The sequence below is a fragment of the Chelonoidis abingdonii genome, chromosome 3 (assembly GCF_003597395.2).
Source record: "Chelonoidis abingdonii isolate Lonesome George chromosome 3, CheloAbing_2.0, whole genome shotgun sequence".
Lineage (NCBI taxonomy): Eukaryota > Metazoa > Chordata > Testudines > Testudinidae > Chelonoidis > Chelonoidis abingdonii.
The window spans coordinates 121843540-121864524 of NC_133771.1; the positions used below are offsets into that span (position 1 = coordinate 121843540).

General features: G+C 42.4%; 2 protein-coding genes across 2 annotated transcripts in view; both read right to left on the reverse strand.

Annotated features, from left to right (window-relative positions):
* Positions 1–1866, reverse strand: part of IPCEF1 (interaction protein for cytohesin exchange factors 1) — a 125659-nt gene extending 123793 nt beyond the window's left edge. The window contains exon 1 of the mRNA XM_032770821.2: positions 1768–1866. Within this exon, the coding sequence (XP_032626712.1) occupies positions 1768–1866 (99 nt within the window). The remainder of the gene's footprint in view (positions 1–1767) is intronic.
* The window catches only part of CNKSR3 (CNKSR family member 3), a 98334-nt gene continuing 78346 nt past the window's right edge, over positions 998–20985 (reverse strand). The window contains exons 8-13 of the mRNA XM_032770823.2: positions 16875–16943; positions 15944–16090; positions 8448–8572; positions 6128–6336; positions 5584–5673; positions 998–3748 (exon numbers count right to left, since the gene is read on the reverse strand). Of these exons, the coding sequence (XP_032626714.1) occupies positions 3450–3748; positions 5584–5673; positions 6128–6336; positions 8448–8572; positions 15944–16090; positions 16875–16943 (939 nt within the window). The 3' untranslated portion in view covers positions 998–3449. The remainder of the gene's footprint in view (positions 3749–5583; positions 5674–6127; positions 6337–8447; positions 8573–15943; positions 16091–16874; positions 16944–20985) is intronic.

Consider the following 20985-nt stretch of genomic DNA (forward strand, 5'->3'; position numbering starts at 1 on the left):
AGGGAGTAGCTATGTCAATGAGAGAAGCCCTCCCTTTGACACAACACTGTCTATGCCAGGGGTTAGGTAGGTATAACTATCTTACTCAGGGATGTGGATTTTTCACACCCCTAAGGGATATTGTTATACTGATGTAAGTCTGGTGTGCACCATACCAAAAGTGTCACAGCTAAATACAAGGTTAACAAATAGTTCAGCATAAGTAGTCAGCATGTTTTAAAGGAACCATTCAAGGTGAAGTGGCCCATTAACATCCCTGTGGTCATAGGACATAAAAAGGGGGGTGAGTGGGTTACAGATTGTTGTAATATGCCATAAATTCAGTGTCTTTAGTAGGACCATGATTTTAGCTATTAAAAGTGTCAGTCTCTGCCACTGCTCAGCAGGACTCGGGCTAAGGGGCTGTTTAATTGCAGTGTAGACATTTGGCCTCAGGCTGCAGCCCAAGCTCTGGGCTCCTCCCACCTTGCAAGGTCTTAGAGCCCGGGCTCCAGCCCAAGCCCCAACGTTTATGCTGCAATTAACAGCCCCTGAGCCTGAGACCCATAAGCTTCAGTCAGCTGGCACGAGCCATCTGCAGGTTTTTAACTGTAGTGCAGACATACACACAATCGCCTGTGATAATATGGAGGTCAGACTAGATGATCTAATGGCATCTCCTGGCCTTACATTTCATGATGTTTATGAAAAAAAATTTAAGGCCAAGAACTATATTTTAAGGTAGTTAGGTGCAAACATATGCAGATAGAGGCTAGTGGGATTCTCTGAAGTGCCTAGGCACTAAATTCCCATTGAAATCAAAGGGAATTAGGTACCTAGGCACTTGCGAAAACCTATTAGGTGCCTAGCTGCATCTGTAGACCCCTGAATAGCTTTAAAAATCTGTCCCCTAGAATCAGTGTCACAGCACCTCTCACTGGGGGAATGAGCAATGCTGCTACAGCTGTGTGCGACATCACTTTTGGGATGCTCCAACAAATAGAAAGAAGTATGAGACTTGCAATATCATTTGTTTTTATTAAAAGTCTGAAGCTATGTTTTATATGCAGTAAAGAGCAAAATCGAAAGTTTAGTTTTGCTTTGCAGCCTAACTTTAAAGAAAAGGCAGAGAGGAGGAAGAGGGAATAGCTGGGAGATAGATCTTTAGATTTCTAATATGGTTTGTCTGACAGGTGTGGAAGTGACCAAACTGTTATAATAGTGTTCAAAATATAGGGATGCTAACTGGCCAAATCAGATCAGTACAAATGCTGGAACAGAATAAACTAAACCTAAGATCCAAACTAGGGTTAAGAACCATTCTCAGCACAATTGAAAACCCAGCATAGATTAAGCTGCAATGGCTACCGAAGTTTTTACGAAGTTTGGCTAAATTAGAGCAAGCTTTTCTCACTATTCTTGTTAGAGCGAGTGTGGCTTCCAGAGAATCAGACTGGATGAGCCAGCATTACTAGACTCAGGAGGGGCAAAGTGTTCTCTGGAGGGAACCCTGCAAGAAAAAGTAGCACACATCTCTGATTCCACCCATTGGAACACACGTAGAGCCCTGTTCAAACACGTGTTCTTCTACAGAAACCTTTAAGCCTATCAAACGTAGGCTATCAAAGGCAAGCAGAACTTGTATACTATGCATTACACTGAATTTAACAGCAGTTGTTGAATTGGACCATAGTTCAACAGCAGCCAGCCTAGCCTATGTGCACAGGGCTGGACTACGTTGTAAGTGGCATCTCACACACAGAGTTGGTTGCCTAGATCTGTTTATACCAAAGCAGTTTCTGCACTCAGCTCTGCCTCATCCACATAGGTGGAACTTGACTGAACTACAAGTGAGTTTGGCCTTGTCTGCACTACCATTTCCGTCATGTTGAAAGTGAGGATACTACTACACTACTCTCCATTATAACGTGGTATGGTCATGCCTATGAAGATGGGACCAAACTGTGTTATAATCCTGGGACAAATTCCAACCTAGTATAAATCACCATTGAAGTCAAAGTTGCACTAACTTACCAGAGACCTGAATTTAACCACCTGGTGTCTAGAGGGCCATAACAGAGTTCCATAACATTTTCATAACATCAGCTTGGTCACACTTACACAGGCAAAACCATGCTATGTCATAACATAGTCAGGGCAGTACCCCAACATGCTAAAATCCATAGTACAGACAGACACTAAAAACTGTTAAACTGCTTTTCCTTTCTTTAATGTAGATGGAACACAGGAGACTCTGTCATTACTGCAAGATCACCCAATGCAGCATTTGGCAGTTGATTTAATGGAGAACATAACAGTATGTTTTTTGGCACTGGTTAATTAGTGCACAGTGCTGTAGATAGGAATATACAAACTACATATGGTTAAGAGTAAAAAAAATATACAGCTATATTTAACACTTAAATTAAACACTTTTTTTGCATACTAACAACCTCTTGTACATTCAGTTTTAAACAATGATTCTTTAATAACCATAATTTTACAAGCTTTTTCTCCCTTCCCAAATACCAGCTGCTACTTGAGACTTTTAAAGGTGAAAAACTGGAGCTACATTTAAAAATAGCCAGGTGTCTTACTACTGTAATGTATCACAGCACATTCTTCTTTCTGAAAACACATCTGTCAGTTCAAAAACTCAACCACTGTAGAGGTTTCATAAAACCAACAGGGTTTGTTCTTACATGGATACTTTGGTTAACAGCAAATTATTCTTAAACAATGAAGGAAAAAATACATTTCTTTTACCACCTCTACAGATGCTCTTTCTTGGCATGTTGTAGCAATCCACATCTTCATGGATGAGCACTGCAGCAAATCAGAGAGCACTCGTTTGCCTGTATGGAGATCTCAATAACTGGATTATAAACCAGGTTTAATATATTCCTAACAAAGTTCTCTGGTAATCACAGAGAAGAAGCTACCTTTATTCCTTAACAAGTTAAAGCTGCAGCAGTACTTGCCACAACACCACATTATGATACAAAATAGATGTTTACCCTCTTGCCTTTCTGGTCAGGAGAACAGCTCTGGATTTTCGCTTAGCTCTACATATTCGGCAAGCCAGTAGGTCGTGCAGCATCAGAACATTTTAGCAAATGAAGTGCCACTGGACCTAATTTTAATGCAACGATTGCTTCTGCACAGCTCATACAGATTTCAGACCAGATATGACCTCTGATTCACTGAAGCCTTACTTGTTTCCAGACGAATGAGTTCCCTCAACTTTGGGGCAGGAAAAACAAACTAGACCTTTATCCCACTTCCATCTCACATTATCCAATCCTCTCTGTTCCACTATATTAGAGCCAAAAAAGGGGAGATGTGTACAACTCTCCAGGAATAGATCAACACACCAGTCACTATGTAATACTGTAGCTGAAAAGCAAGAAGTCTGACTGAGGAACAAAGGCACTTGGTAACAGAAGATGAGAACACATTCTATCAAACCATCAGTGAGTCAACAGTTTAAGTCTTGTGATCCAACTGACCAGCAGTGAGGGCTCTGTGGAGGAAGATTTTGTGGGTGACGTAACAGAGAGTTTTTTAGCTCCTTCCTCCTGGAAAGGTATAGTCGCACTGTTATGAAGATCTGTGTTCACAAAGCACCTGCTGCCTCTGATGTAGTCTGCGCCCCTCACTAACTGCCTGTCAGCCACTGGCCTTGCAAAATGCTGCTGCGAGGAGGAACTTTCTTCAATGATTGGGGGTATCCTCTCATTACTGAAGTACCTGCAGAGGACATCTTCACCTGCAGTAAAACAGAAGGTGGAAATCATGTAGTTTTTGCATCTAAAATTCATTATTAAGTAACAATCTTATATCAATTAAGGAACAAAGTGTGCTTATGAGGTGGATAAATATTATTCCCATTTCACAGATGGATAAATTGAGGTCTATAGAGGTTTCAAGTGACTTTCCCATGCTTAGACCATGAAGTCAGTGGCAGAACCTAGGAGAGCTGGTATTCAACTACCTGCCCCATCTGTGCACACTTAGCCAATAAGAGGTATTTTTGGCAAGATGGCAAGGTTATTCAATATCCAAAACAAAATAAAATTGATAAACATGGAACACTGCTTGAAGGTTAAGTGGAAGACTCAAACAGGCAGACCTGAAGTAAAGCAACATTCCACATTAGTTAGTACCATGATGATGCATGTTAGGTGAATGAAATAATATTGTTTTCATACTGTTGAATGACAAGTTGAACATGCTATAACCCTCTTAAAGCCACAATATTTCGTTTGGACACTTGAAATCAAATATTTTGAAGATGTAAATTTAAGCTCTTTATTTCTGATTGTACATTTATATTGTACTAACAGTTCAGGTACATTTAAATACCTCCTAAAATCGAAACAAAAAGCAGCCCTGCCACCTGCTGATCATTCTGTTGGATTGGCTAATTAGTCAGTTTTCAGCATTTTGCAAACCTCAAATGAGCTTCTTTATATTGCAATGACTTTTCCTGGAAATGCACACAGACTTCTGTAACTGACTTCAAGACCAGGTAACCATATTCATCCTGTCTGCTTTCCTATTCTGCACAGGTTCTTACAGAACGCCCATATCACTACAGTACCTGAATTTTGGAGAAACAATAGGAATCATGCTAAAATTAACACACGAACCAGAAGCTAGCATCCAACATCATCATATTAAGTTTCTCTCTCATTCTGTGCATGCTGCTTTAGGATCCATCACCTCCTAATTGACCCCAAAGTGCCAAGCAGGTCAAGCCCTAATGCTTAATCACTAATCAGTTTTCCAGCATGAGTATGTGTTAAAAAAAAAATTGGATTTTCTCCTGGCTTCATTTTAAAATAGTTGTTCAAATGGAACCATATCCCATTAGCAACAAAAAACCTGGGTCCAAAATTTTAGAAGAGTCCCAATGACCCAACTTTGTTTTGGATTTCTTACCTTGACAGTTGCTAAGGCTTGAATTGGCATTACCGGAGGAAGTGCTTCTTGTCTGTCTGACAATGGTGCACTGTCTCTCCTGATATAAGCATTGTCCATAGCACTCCTGGTTTTCTCTCCCTTTCCTTTCGCCTGGTCTCCTCTCCCAGCAATCACTTGGCTAAGTCATCCCCCTCATCTCAACCACTTTCTAAGAGCTTCAAGCTTCTGGTGCTTGACACTGGCAGCAGTTGTAGCAGGGATAATTCCTGGAAAGCTCTGCTTCTAGTTTGCTTCAAAACCAGCCCCTACTTCAGATTGAACCTCAACATTCATGGGACAGATGTGGGAAGGACAGGAAGGGTATGTATGAAATGGAACAGCTGTTAGTAGAAAGCAGAAACAAATACAAGTACAGAGCTGCCCTAATCAGTCCAACCCACCACAAATGCTTAAGTCAACTGCAAGACAGAATAATAAAGGTTTTGGTCTCAATGCAAAGTAAGCCTGAGTTGTCCAACCACTGCCTCGTGCTATTAATACTTATTAAAGCATAAAACAGTAACATCAGTGCTGAACATCTATCTGTAAATAACAATCCTTTATTCCTAAATTTAAGATTTTTTCTGTCTCATTAACCCCCTGACAGAAGGAAGTTTTTGTTTGTTTTAATAGCCTTGCCTTTTCTTCCTGGTGCTCGGGGCCTCAAGAAAGGATCTGCAGCTCCCAGCCAGCTCCCATCTGCAGGCATCGACAGAGGGCGAGGTTTTCCTAAGAGCAACATGGAGGAGGTTATAAGAGGAATGTACCATTAAGTTTAGGAGAACATAATCTCATCTCATCACAGCGTTGTGGGAACACAAATTATTCAAGACACTTTGCTTATAAAACAAGGAAGCATTATGAGGAGATCTGACAGCCACACAAATGCTTATCTTCAACTCTACTAAAAATGACCACCAAAAGTTACAACCAATGCACAAATAGGAAACCAAAATCTGATCTCATCCAGCGGGGCTTTGATGCCAGTCATTAAAGTAATGAACAACAGGATTTAAATTTTAGTGAAATGAATAAGTGGTTTCAAATTTAGAATTTTGTTGTTTATGTTTCCCTCAGATTATCTTAAAATTCAGCCAGCAGTTCTCGCTCACTCATTGTTTCTCCACACTCTCCGAAGCATTTAAATCCTGAATAGCAACAATAAAACGAGGCATGAACTCACCATAAGACTGTGTTTTTTCCCTCATCTTTGTTGGCAGTATATTTGCTTCCATGGAATACCCAGGCAACTGATCAGAATCTGCAATAGTAAACCTTCGCCTTCGGCTTTCCTGATCGAGGAAAGAATTAGGAGACTCTGCACCCTTGGAGCCAGGTAATGGCGGCTTAGGTTTATTACCTCCTCCATAAATGAGGCTCTCCTTCTCATCCCTGAAAGGACATTTGCCTCAATTAGCAACGTGAAAGGTATTTTAGTACTGCAGTCATGAGTCCAGAATGATTATTCTAGCTGATAATCATGTTTCCTTCAACTAACTGCTGTGCAAATAAAGTCCCGAGAACTTGCAGAAAATGCAGCATGTTTAGAGAAGGAAGACTTCGTTAAACATAATTTATCAAGGAGGAAAGAAAAAGTACTCCCTCCAAAAAAATTCAGTTATGAGCTAGTAGTTTAACACATGTAAAATGTAGCCATTGCCTTATAAACACCTACAGACAAAACTTTAGGGACCAGAACTGAAAGTTCTACCATGAAGACAGCAGGGCCCTCATCCTCTAGTGGTTAAACATACAGAGCAGATGAAGTACTTTGGATACCCTGGTTCTCTTGTGAATGCATTAAAATTCTTTAAAGGGAAAAGTGCAGGTTAAAATAATGATGTTCTTAATTTTTTTTTTCTTTTCCAGTTTTGGGTGTGTATCCTTATTTGCGAAGTTTGGCATTTCAGTCATTATAAATGATGCTCCCATTAGCTAATATATCACCTTCCCTGCTCACTTACCAAAGTATGATTCTCTTAGAGTTTTTAATTATTTAAAAAAAATACTCCAATTAGATTTTTACATGTTCTAGGGTGGTTTCTGCATGAACTTCCCTTCCTAGTGTGACCATATGTTCATGAAAACCAGAAGCACCTGTTTAATTCTAAAAATAAAAAAAAAAAAAAAAAAGTAACACCCCCCCCACAGCTGTGATCTGACCCACTTTTTACACCCACTATTATATGACCATCTGAAGGAGCTGCCAACCAGCTGAGCCATGAAACTGACAGCAGGCTTTGAGTACATATGCACCTTAGGGCCCTCAAACCCTCATTCATATAATTCCAGGCCTATCCAGACTTCCATGAGGCCTAAGAGCCACATGTACAGTCATATCTACAGGGATTCAAAGACAGAGCCACATAGAACTGAAGCAAGTGTCTAGCCTACAGAGAGCTCAGCTATGTCACCACTATATGCAAGAGGCAACTGAGTCACGCTGGGCAAATGCCCACGGTTCTCTTCACTCTAAGGGTGAGAGGAGAGAAATGACAACAGCATACAAAAAATACAAAAAAAAGCTGCCAAAAGCTTCTCATGTTTACTTCCTTAAGGGAACAAAACTAGCACACAATTATCTACTACCTTTCCTTGCCCCCTCCATCCCCTAACTCCAACCCTATCCCTACAGACACTCATTCAAGGTGCAGGCAGTTGGACTTAGATTTGCTATTCTGGTCCTAAAAAACCTTAAAACTGTTTAAAAATGCTAGTCAAAACATATCTAGTCTGACAGATTTTAGAACTGAAGATCAACGTTTTAAAAATCCGAGCATCTCCGTTAGGCTGCTAAATACTTATTTACATTTTGTGTTTATATACAGGTGACCTGACTTTCAGAAGTGCTGAGCACCCAGCAGCTTCTCAGGAGTATTACCATGAGAGACTCGGTAGGTCAGATCACCAATGATTTGGGAACAGCCTAAAGCTAGCATGATCTCCACCCCCTGATCTCTCTCTCTCTCTCTCTCTCATGTGACTAAGTCTGAATTTTATTATGGATTTAGATCCTCAAAGACAAAAATACAGCCTGCAAACTGACTGTTTCACTCTGCCTAGAGTACTCCTGAGTCTTAGGGTTCTTCGTGTCTAACAAATTTAAAACCAGTTTTCCAACCATAAAATTCTTCTGAGTAGCTACTGAAGCTGATAAGAACAGAACATTGGAAAAAAATTGTGTCATGAAAAGGATTAAATATGGCTATTTTTTGCTACTCAGTGGTTTTTCACATGCTATAATAGCATCCGTTAATGTTTTTTGGGCAATTCTGCTCTATGTAGCATACAGTGATTTTCTAAAACTGTACACAACTGTTTTCTCCAACAATAAGAAGTACTGTTATACTCTTAGTGGCTTATGCATTTACTAAACCCAGAGAAAGTCTGCAAGATCTGCAATTTCCTCAAGATAATCTGCACAGAGTTTTGCAAGCAAGCCAGCACAGAGAAGTCTGATAAAAAGGAGCTTTTTGTTCAGTAGTGCATGCGTATCTGCATACCGAGGAGAATATGGAACGGCTGGTGGTGGAGGTATATAGAGGTCCAGAATGGCTGGTTTCTCTTTTTTCATTGAGGTATCCATGGTGCTTTCTGGTGACTGAGTTGTAGTTGGTGGAGGACTGGTCTGAAATTAAATTATTAAAATAAATTAAATAAATGGAGATATCCTATCTCCTAGAACTGGAAGGGACCTTGAAAAATCATTGAGTCCAGTCCCCTGCCTTCACTAGCAGGGACAAGTGCTGATTTTGCCCCAGATCCCTAAGTGGCCACCTCAAGGACTGAGCTCACAACCCTGGGTTTAGCAGGCCAATGCTCAAACCACTGAGCTATCCCTCCTCCCTTTTAAAGCAATAAAATACCTGTAAGATATTTTAGAAATTATCTTCTCCAGCATCTCCTACCACCCACCAGGAGAAGCCTCTCTTATTATCAGAGTTACCATATTTTACCCACTGTGAAATTCACTCTTGAAACAGACTATTCAATGTGTATATGAGATTATAGAAGTTATTGCTGATGTAGGGACTGTGATGGATGTCTTCAGTACGCTGAAGAAATATTTCATTCAACCCATTGGCATGGTTGAACAATTTACCCTATGTCTAAGGGGCACGGATGAGAGCGAGATCTCAGACAATGTAGGTAACATTGAGGTAACGTTGTTAGGGTAGAGGAAGAAAAGCATGGAATATATTTGCCCCACTATTTGGAAGGTTTGCCCTGCTACCTCTTACTCAGTTTCGCAACCTCCTAGTGCAGCAGAGATTACAAGGAGTGTTTTAATCTTTGCTTGTATCCTTTACTTTCGAGTGAAGACCTTTCCACAGCTATCCATGATTTTGTCACCTTGTGGTTAGATCAATAGTAACCATTTTACATAAAGCTACACCTTGAAACCCAAGTTGCTAGTGCACTAAGTGATTGCTCATTTATCAAGTGGTATTTTCCAAAGTGATAAATATAAAAGCTGCAACAGTTGATTTCTCTGTGAAGTTTCAGATTGACCTAGAAAGCCAACAAATGGTTTGGCTTCTGACTACCACAGAGACCACCTCTCCCTCTTTGTGATACCACAGCAAGAAAAAGTTGTGTAATTGTTTTTGAAATGTGATGCAGACGTATATTCCATGTAGGGGTGTGTGCACCCAGCATGATGAGCCCGACACTCTTGCCTAGCAGTACCCATAGAAGGGTGGCACTTGAGCCTCGTGACTGTGGCCCCAAGCCTGGCTATATGAGGCAGCACCACCCCAACCCCGCTCAGTTCCGTCATACCAAAAGCCCATGAGGAGACTCCGATGCAGGCTGGACAGAGAGCAGATTGTGGAATCCACATCTGCATCATGAAAAATCGGTTACAGTAAGTAACTGTTTCTTCTTCTTTGAGTAGATGCCAACATGTAATCTACACAGGTGGCTCACAAGTAGTACCCCAATCTGGAGATGAGACTCGAAGTCTACTGAAATAGGGATCACAGGACTGCCCTCGTGAGGTGTGCATCCACTCTGGAAGATGTGATAATAGCATAATGGTCCGTAAACATACCTATGAGTGACCACTAGGCTGCCCTGCAAGTGTCCAGTCTGGAAAATGTCACTGAGGAATGCTATGGATGTCACTTGCGCTCTCGTGGACCGCTGATGAGGCATAGCCGATGCCATCTCATAGACAGTCTTGTTACAGGATATCCATCTAGAGAGTCTGTGCAGAGATTACTCGCCCCTTCACGCGTGCGCATATGACATAACATGGCTTAGTCCTGTCTAGATAGAAGGTTAGACATCACCTGACGTCCGGAGCATGGAGGCGCTGTTCTTTCAGGGAAGAGGGCAGTTTAGGGAAAAACACAGCTAAATACAAAATCGGCTGAGTCAGATGAAAGAGACCACGTTGGATAAAAAACTTTGGGTGTGGTTACAGCGTTACCTTGCCCTTTGAGAACTGAGTGTAAGGCAACTTGGCCATTAGGGCCTGCGACTCACATATCCTTCTTGCTGAAGTGAAGGCTAACAGGAACAGTTTTCTCAGAAGGGGAAGTGGGCAGGATACAAGGGGCTCAAATGGAGAGCCTATCAGAGCCGACAGAACAATGTTTAGGTCGAACAACAGAATTGGCTCTTGGACCAAAGGATGCAACTGGAGAAGCCCCTTCAGGAATCTCATCACCATGGTATTAGGAAAAAAACAACCTTCCCTTGAATAGGGGGATGAAACACTGATATTGCGGCCAAAAAAGTCCCTGTTGGTTGGATCCCATGGGCCAAGGACCACACCAAGAACCTCTTCCATTTCAGTAAGTAGGCCGCCCTACTGGAGAACTTCCTCCTACTTTTGAGTAGGCTTGTTGGACAGCCTCTGAACACTGCTCTTCCTCTTCATTCAGCCATGCCGCAGCCATGGCATAAAATGTAGGGAGCTGATCACAGGATGCAGCGTCCAGCTGTGGTTCTGAGTGACAAGGTCAGGATGGAGACAAAGGGGGTGGGAAGTTGAATTAACAGAGCAAGGAGACCTGAAAAACAGCACTGTCTGAGCTGTGCTGGAGCAACGAGGATGAGCTTGGCCCAATCCACCTTAAGCTTGAGGGTGGACCTGAGGAATGACCAAAATAGGTGTAAAAACATACAGAAAAGTTGTCCAACAGCTGCAGTGGAAGGTATTTGAGAGAGACCGCATGTGCTGAGGCCCCCGTCAAGAGCAGAATAGTAGAACTTTGTTTTCCCTTCTTGCAAGCAGGTCAATCACGGGGATGCCCCATGTTGCAAAGACAACCTGGAAGACACTCTCCTTCAGAGACCACTCATGGCTCGGGGAAAAGCCCTGCTGAGATGGTCCATAAGACAATTTTGCACTCCCAACAAGTGGACTGCTACCGTAGTGATGTCTTCAATACATAATTGTTACAAGTTGATCCCTAGAGAAACAGAGTAACATGGAATGCGCTTCCCCCTTGTTTGTTCACATACTATGTCCTGATAGTATTGTTGGTGAGTAAGTAAACCACTGAGTGTCTGATGTGGTTTCGGAAGGCACGGCATGTATTGTAGATGGCCCAAAAGTTCCAACACGTTGTTACGGAGTGAGGCTTCCTGTCCTGACCACAGACCCTGCACCCTCAATGAGTCCAGATGTCCGCCCCTCCCTCCCGCAATCCAGAAGGAAACCACTGACTTGGCTGGCAATGGCCGAGCAAAGGAGACATCTTGGCACACATTGAGTGGGGACTCTCACCAACACAAGGAATCTAGGACTACTGAAAGACGGTGAACCAACCTATCCAGAGTATGCAGAGCAGGGCAGTAAACTGTCCTGAGCCACATCTGAAGAGGGCGAAGGCACAGCCTGACAAACTGGACCACTTGCGTGCAAGCAGACACATGACCCAACAGGCTCAGACACATGCAGACTGTCATGGAGGACTGAGATTGCAGACTGAGTCAGAGCCGTTGAAATCCCTGGAAGCAGTCAGCTGGCAGGAATGCCCTTGACCTCAAAATCTAACAAGGCCCCAGTGAATTTCATTTTTTGCGTGGAAGCCAAGGTTGACTTTGTGGTGTTTAAAATGAGTACCAGATGGTTGAGCAAACACTATGCAGTGTCTATGTGGGCTAGAACTTTCTCTCTGGAGCCACCTGTCAGTAACCAGTCATTGAGGTACAGGAAGTTGTGGATTCCCTTTCTCCTGAGATATGCCATGACCACCACCATCCATTTGGTGAAGACTCGAGAGTCAGGAAAAAAAAAAAAAAAAAAGACACCGAACGGGAGAACCATGTACTGAAAGTAACATTCTCCTATTACAAAACAGAGAAACTCTGTGGCTCGGCAGAGTTGCCACAAGAACATAAATGTCCTGAAGACAGAGCAGCGTACCAGTTGTTTTGAGACAGCGCAAGGAGGATAGCCAATAGAAGGGTCATGAGGAATCTCATGTACTTGATGAATTTGTTGAGGCCATGAAAGTTGAAAATGGGTCTCATCCTGCCCTTCGGTTTCAGTATCAGGAAATACCAGGAGAAAAAGCTGTGGCCCAGTGTTCCTGCAGAACTACCTCTACTGCTCCTAATGTCAGAGAGCTGACTAGCTTGATGAGCAGTGTCTTGTGAAAGAGGTCCCTGAAGAGAGATGGAGGGGCTGGGGATGGAGGCAGGGGTGCGTAGAGCCAGGCAGAAACAGAACCCCTCAAATCCTGCTTGGGGACAAAACAGCACTTTTCCATATACTAAGCCATCAGTGGTACGAAGGCAGGTGTACTCCAGAGGTGTCTCAGTGGCGCGAGGAGTGCATTAATAGTAAGGGCCACTCTCATAGGGAAGTTGGACTGTAGAATATCTACTAGTTTGTGTATGTTCTCCTGGGGATCAAGGGATGAGGCTACACAGCATAAAAGTCCTCCAGAACCAAGCAGCACAGCATAGTCCAGCAATGATGATGATGGTCTTGGCTGAGTGACAAACATGCTCTTACTCCCAGGAAGGCGTACTCGGGAGGGAGGGAGGAGTCTGGAGGTTCTGTTGGGAGGAAGACTGCCAATGCCTAGGCTTGCGGCTGATCTGCAGTCACTACTGTTGACCTGGCAGGTGACTTCAGGTTTGAACAGGACAAGGAATGAGATCACTGCGAATGAGGAGCATCCCACTGAGTCCAAGGAGGTCACTGAGATTGATATGATATACCAGATACGATACGATATGATATCGGTGGCCAGTAGGAGCAAGACCTGGGAAATTCTTCCCAGTCTGGGCATATGCCAACCCTGAGAGTCATATTGGTCCATTGGTGGCCCTTGGAGCTCATCATGTGATGCAGAGCAAGACGATGACGAAGCTGCCTCAGAATCAGAAAAGCCCCAAGATCTCGGAGACATGGAAGGAGTGATGCCCAAGGGAGCCAACAGGCAGTCCAATTCATCCATCATCCAGAAGAAGAATGGAATTCGTGCCCCCCGGTGAAGGCTGAGCATGTTGGTGCCGCAGGCAGTGTTGCTCCTGGTGCAAACACTGGTACCAGAGCACCCAAGTGCCTTGATGTCGAGGGTGGTGAGAGCCAGAGCCGCCATGGGAGTATCTGCAATGTTGAATGTAACAGGGACGAAAACGCTCCCAGTGCCAAGGTCCCCCGTGTGGATTCTGATCCAGGCGCTGGAACAATTTTTATAATGGAGGTGCTGACAGCCAGTGAACGAAACCCTGTATATGATGGAAACCTTCAAGCCGGGTGTGTGACAGCATCCCTAGTTCCAGCATCGGCTCTATTCCCATCATGGGAAGGGGAGCATCTGGATGCGGTGCTGACAGATACAAGGATTCAGTGGCTCACTCCATCAGAGGGGATGTAGGTGATGCAGCCCTGGGAAAGTCCTGGACCAAAAGACAGAGTAGATCCGTGGCTGCCTGGTACACCGACGAAATGGACACCGTGGGTACTGGCACTCTCATCAGTACTGGACTCAATGGATGCTCAGAGGCTGGAACCAGACCAGATGGTACAGGGTTTCTGCCCTTCCCACTTGGTATCAGAGAAGGGTCAGAGGTACCCGTGTCATCCCGCATGCCAGAAGTGGTGCCAGGCCAGACCACTCTTTTCCTGGTGGAGGCAGAGGAGTCGTCTCGTGAGCTAGAGCTGTCCCAGTTGGTCTTATGAGATCTCTTTGTTGGCACTGATTATGGAGAATGGCTCCTCTGCCTCTTTGGAGAGGCGCCTGCCCTGGAACCAGAGATGGCAGCACTCTCCAGGCACAAGGATGATCTTCAGCCCAAGGAGGACCTCAGTACCAGAACAAGCTACATGACCTGTTCAAGAAAGTGCTGCTTGATGTGACAGTCTCACGCCACCTGAGTCCACTTCTACAGATTGCACAATGCTCTCTGAGGTGAGCCTCGCTGAGACACACAAAGGACAGTGTTCAAACCTCGGTAAGGGCTTCACCAGGGACACAATCTAGCAATTAACTAACTAACTAGACTAAAACTTAATGCGAGGTTGAGCGTCTACAACCACACAGAGCTCTGACTCCATCCAATGGCAGTGAGAAGGAACTGGGGGTTGGGGGGTCAGGGCAACACCACCTCATATAACCAGGGAGGGGCCACAGCCACGAGGCATGATCACCCCACCTCTACGGGTACTTCTAAGAAGAAGTCTCCAGCTCCAGCGTGATGGGCACACACACACCTAAATGGAATAAACCTCTGCATCTACTTGAACTGTGACCAGCTGACGCACTCAAGCTAACAGGCCCTGGTTTAACAAGACAAGCTGCAGGAGGGGCCAGACAGTTTCAGAATCTCCTAAGCTTTGAAGTAAACTTCTCTCCCTGTGGTCTGCCAGACCCTGGATTTGATGTCCTTAAGGGGAAAGCTTCAAATTATTTTCTCTCTCTTGCAGGGGAGAGGGAGAATGAGGAGGGAGACTATCTGGTTCTTCTTATAACCTGTCACCATAGCACTCAAGTGCCTGAAATGGAGGGTGTGCTAGAGAGAACATGGTGTGTGTGGGGGCAGGGGATTAGTTTTGGACACTGGGACAGAGTTTGTATATTGGATAGATTTGTTTATTAGTATTTTGTATATGCAGCCAGATCTTTGGTCAGATTTTAAATGACTATACTATAAATAGCGTACACATTGTAAACCACGTAAAATAATGCTGCTCAAAGCGCACAGGTGTAACCTGATAGTCTCATTCAAAAGTAGCAGGTAATTCAGATTTACGGCTTTCTGGAGCATGCATGCACATACGCACACCCCTCAAGCACTCCAGATAGTCATCTACACACTTTGCTGAGAAACAACTACCCCCATAGCTGTATAGGGATCCCGTGCCAGAACAGAGGTTGGAACAAAGGAAAAAAACAGTACCTGTAATCATAGGTAATTTATTAGATGAGAATGTAATTAATTGTCTCTTCCTGTAGCTGTTAAACAAATTGCTTTCTGCTACAATGTGCTGTCCTCCAAAACTAGACTTTGAAGTTATTAACCCCTGGCTTTCTCAACATCCAAATCAAACAGGAAGCTCACTCCCTTCTCTTTCAGTGCTTGAACTATTTTTCCTTCTGCAGACTAAAAAGGAAGTATACATTTGATAGCATTAGTTTATCCAGCAAAAATAATCTCGTATCAGTTCTCCAAACCAATCTCAGTATTTATTGTTTACTTACAAAATTCATCAGCGCAGATTATCAGCCTTTCAGCCTCAAATGGTTTTTTTCCCTAAAATCAGTGCCTTGATAACTTGGATTATGAAAGCCAACATTAAATACTCTTATTATTTTGGAACGTTAGATGAGATTATCTGGCTAAAAAAGGATCCCTTCTCACTTTGATCCAAAAGGGACAGCCACTTCACAATGAACACCTCCAAAAGTCCATAGATATATGGTCACATTGACTGATGTCAGATACTAAAGAATAAATTATCTTGAGGGGGATTTTAAGTAATTGATATCCAACCATTAATGTATAAACAATTCCTCCGTCAGTGTATCACCTGTACAAGTGGTGGTTTCCAGCGTAGGTTCTTCAGTGGGGCTGGAGTAAAATTAAAAGAGCCTGTAGGACGTTTCTTAAGTAGCAATTTAACGCCAGAAGGATTCTCTCGCAACTTTCCTACAAGGTTTTTTAGTTGCCATCCCACCTTAAAAAGAAGAAAAAGTACCTCTTACATGCATGCAAAACGAACGGACTATAACCAGGTCAGACTGTTTCTCTCAAACACCACAAATGAGCACACAAAAAATAGAAGAAACCCACTGAAGCAGCCGAAAAGGGTACAAAACTTGAAATGCTAACTTTTCTTTAGAAGGTGTCTCAAAAATGTACCACAATTATTGCAAGTGCACATCATTTGTGATAGGTCAGGCTCCAGTCCAGCATGGGCTTATGCATATACAACTTCGAACACATGAACAGTCATACTGAATTACTCCAGTATAATTATATCTAATCTTTAATGCCATTGAGTTCTATGGGTCTGCTCTTGTGTATGAAGTTAAATACAAACGTCACTATTTATGGGACAGGGAACTTAAAATGAGGGGCGAGAGGGAGAATCTCTCAACTCTCCGAGGGGCTAAAAGGTATTTGCCAAAAAAAAAATTAATTAAAAATATCAACTTTTTAAACATACATAAAAGCAACATTTCACTTTAAACATAGGCCCTAAATAAGATATCATTTTATCCAAAAATATTGCAAGGATTTATTGAAAAACAATGTGTGATAAAAATCAAACCTTTCAAGTGTTTTGAGAAATGACTTCTACATTGAAGTCAAACCATTTTTACATACATTGCAATAAGGACACACCAAAAAACCCTAAACACAACATAGCTTGTTACCCACTTATTATCTTGGAGGGAAAAGTCTTGCACTACAGCCAAAGGCTTAGGAAAAGGTTGACAGGGCTTTTGATTACTTACTACAGTCTGACGATTAACCTGGATCACCTCATCACCAGCATGAATCTTTTGAGATCGATCAGCAGGGGACTACAGAGAAGTAAATAAGAGGCATGTGTTTCAATAGGCTTTCCCTTTTCAAAAAACAAAAAAAACAAGCCCCAGCTCTTTTATGCCAAAACTCAGATTGTGAAAGGAATATTTAAAGCAGCAGCAGATAATGTGTGTATATATATATAACTATATTTATCCACAGAACGGTCAAGTGTGTATTATGTCCCCAGTACCCACGTGGTTAAGTGACAAACAATGGCCCATAGATATTAAAACACATTCTGCTATCAAGTAAACTCAGAAGTCCTCATCCTGCAAACCCTACCAAGCATAGCACTAGCTCCATTGCAGCATGGACTACACCTGGAAGTCTTTTCAAGGATCATAGCAGTATTCCATCTCACCAGAAAAGGAAAATAGGATAGTTCAAATCCATAAAATCCACATACAGAGGGTCAGGAGAAGTCAAGTTACAGTGGAATTATTGTACATGTCATCCATTTGTGTGGGTGTGTATAAAGGAAAAAATTACCAAAACAGTGCTTTTCTGTGGTTACTACCGGAGGTGGAGAGAATTTTCTGACAAAATGATTTTTCACTGGAAAATATCAATTAATCAAAATAGTATTGTTTTGCAGGAATATACCAGTTTTGACAGAACTATCATTAGGAACAGAGTTTCTCAGGTCTAGGATGTAATTCCTGGCCCGAATCAGAACAAGTCCCTGCTCTGCCTGATTCGGACCAGACACTTGAACATCAGTCTCTCACATCACAGCAGAGTGCCCTAACCACCGGCTGTTTTGAGATCTCAGTCTCTCCTGTTGGATCTCTTCAGCTTTGTATAAATAAATACTCAGCTTTAATAGGAGCAATTGAGACATTCCCCCTCCCCACCCCCCAGACTCCAGAACAGCCCATGGGTTAGGGCACTCAGCTGGGATGTGGGAGAATGATGTTCAAGTGTCTGGTCCAAATCAGGCAGAGGAGGGACTTGAATTTGTGTCCCCCATATTCCAAGTGAGCACCCTAACCCCTGGGCTATTCAAGGAGGACCACATAAGCACGCTCTCTCTTTTTGGGAAAATCCTTGAAAAAGATCTCAGTTTGGTCCCAATGCGGATCACGAACACATCCGAAACCTCTAAATTTTTCATGAGACAGGAAAACACCAAGCTCCTGTTAATATACACACATGTATGCCAATTCCTTATCCTAGCCTCACACTCAGAACATTCCCCCGCCCCCCAACACACACACGTCAGTCATCTCAGATACTTCAATTTGGATGTTCTAGAGTCTGTGTTAGCTTACAGTAGATCAGATAGTTATCACCAATAGCAACATAAATCTACGTAAAGAAAAAGTGGCAATTAGTAAGTGCTAAGAAAATCCAGGAATGCACTAAAAAGAGCATCACAAATTGTTTGGTTCTGCACAGATGGAATAGTTAGCTGCATTGCAAAGAGTTTTTAACTCTATGCTATTTTAAATTTGATTTAAAAACAAAATGCCTACCCAAAGTACACTGAATAAATGGTTTTAGAAGAGAAAACAGCTTTGAAGTAGATAATAAAAGATTAAACATATCCTATTAAGAAACAATGTGGACACTTAGTTATTTATGTTGTCATTTGTTATAATTGAATCTAAACACAATAACTTGCTTTCATTTAGTGTGTTCACTAAAAGCCTTAAGTCTCAAATACTGAAGATGTATGACAGAAAAGTAATGAGTACAGCTGGGGCCATTTCATTTTTCCCCTCACTGCTTACTAAATGAAAGCTGCAAGTTTTAACTTGAAATCCCTAATTTAGTCATTTAATCCAAATGCCTGCATCAAAAAAAATAAGCAAATTTAAGTAAAAGGACAACATTATGTGTGTGCATGATGTGTACTGAGAGATATAGGTGTTAAACATTTAAAAACTAATATCCTCCCAAAATAGACAACATGCTCAGCTAGATATTACCAAGCAGCTGTTAAACATGTAAATATTTACTTTGAGTTATCTAAAGCTGGTGCCATGCACAGGTTACCGCTACAGTTATTTAAAAAAATATTCCTGCTACCATAACAACATATCAACTCCGATGAAACCGTGGCAACACAGGCAGAACAGAGATACACTAATAGACATGTCCACAGTGCAATTCACACAGGGAGGGCTACTCACCATAGCAAAAGCCTCACTCTCTCCTCAAACAACATGGACAGCCAGGCAATACCCCTAAGCTACTGAAGAACTGAAAGCCTGGAAGGAAGTTTCTCTCTCATCACCACCAGACCTTCAAAACTCAGTGTAATAGAGGGACACTACAGGAGTAAACTGTGAAATGAGGACGATGCTGTAGATGTAACAGAGGCTCCAGCCACTAGAAGTAACCACATTCTTTGCTGTCCTCTTGCTTCTTCAGCAAGGAAATGCCTGTTTGAAGGGGTGAATACTGTCCAAACCAAGGCTAATGGCATCTTTTAGGGTGTAATTATGCTTGCAGAAAACATTCTAAGGGGGTCCCACACAGGTGAGTTCTGAGACTGGTACTACTGAATATCTTCATTCATAACTTGGATAATGGAGTGGAGAGTATGCTTACAAAATTTGTGGAAGATATTAAGGGGTTGCAAGCACTTTGGAGGACAGGGTTAAATTTCAAAACTACCTTGACAAATTAGAGAATTGGTCTGACACTGAATTCAGTGAGATGAAATTCAAAAAAGTGCAAAGTACTATATTTAGGAAGGAAAAAAAAAAATCAAATGAACTCCTACAAAATGGAGAATAACTGGCTAGGTGGCAGTACTGCTGAAAAGGATCTGGGGATTATAGTAGATAAATTGAATGAGTGGCAATAATGAGATGCAGTAGTGAAAACGGTTAATATTCTGAGATGTTCCAACAGGAGCATCACATGTAAGAGTCAAGCAATAATTGTCTCACTCTATTCAGCACTGGTGAGGCTTCAGCTAGAGTACTGTGTCCACACTTTAGGAAAGCTGTGGATAAGTTGGAGGGAGTCCAGATGAGAGAAACAAAAAAATAAGGGGTTTAGAAAACCTGTCCTATAAGGAAAGGTTAAAAAACTATGCCTGCTTAGTCTTGAGAAAAGAATACTGAAGGGGGACTGGCTAACAGTCTCCAATATCCTACGGGCTGTTATAAAAAGGATGGGGATCAGCTGTTCTCCAAGTCCACTGAAGGTAGGACAAGTAATGGGCTTACACTGCAGCCAGGAAGATTTAATTTTTTTTTTCCCTAATAGCTAATCTAACTGTAAGGGAAATTAAGCTCTGGAACAGACTTCCAAGGGAGGTCGTGGAATCCCCATCATTGGAGATTTTTAAGAATAGGTCAGACAAAAGAGGTGTCAGATATGGTCTAGGTTTTTGCTTGGTTCTGCCTCAGTGTAGGGGGCTGGACTTGATGACCTCTCAAGGTCCCTTCCAGCCCTACACTTCTGTGATTTTAAGATTCATTAAACAGTGAGCACTGAATTCAGAGTATCCTACAGGATGATCAACAGCCTGCTTGGAAGATCTCAGATAATTTTATACAAGCCAATTTCAGCTCACAAGCAGCTATTCCACTCCTATGGAAAACATGGAAGAAAGTAGAAAGTTTTGTTTTGGCCAGTGTGTTCTCATGCAACACAGGAAATCACAAATAGGCAGGAAGACCCTGGAAATCCTGTCCTGTCAGCTGACTGAAATTAGATAGTGTATTGCTTTCTTGGAACCATTCAGTGTGGTTGGTGCAGTACTAGAGTTCTGATAACAGCCACCTGGCAAAAGGTTTCATTCACATATGTTAAAAATAATTTTTTGAATAGTAAATAAAATACAGATACCACTTTTGTCAGAAAGGTAATCTGAGCCAGATATAAACTACATCCTTTGTCATCAGAAAGAACAGAAGGAAAGAGTCTAACTATTGCTAGTAGATCTCTCACTTTCATCTCCCAGTTGATGTTATTTCTCCTAGGAGAATGCGGTTTCCCTGAGAGAAGAACTGGTAGTTACAGATGCACTTGGGTTCAGAGTTTTAGTTTATGGTTGCAGCAGAATCTCACTCAGAG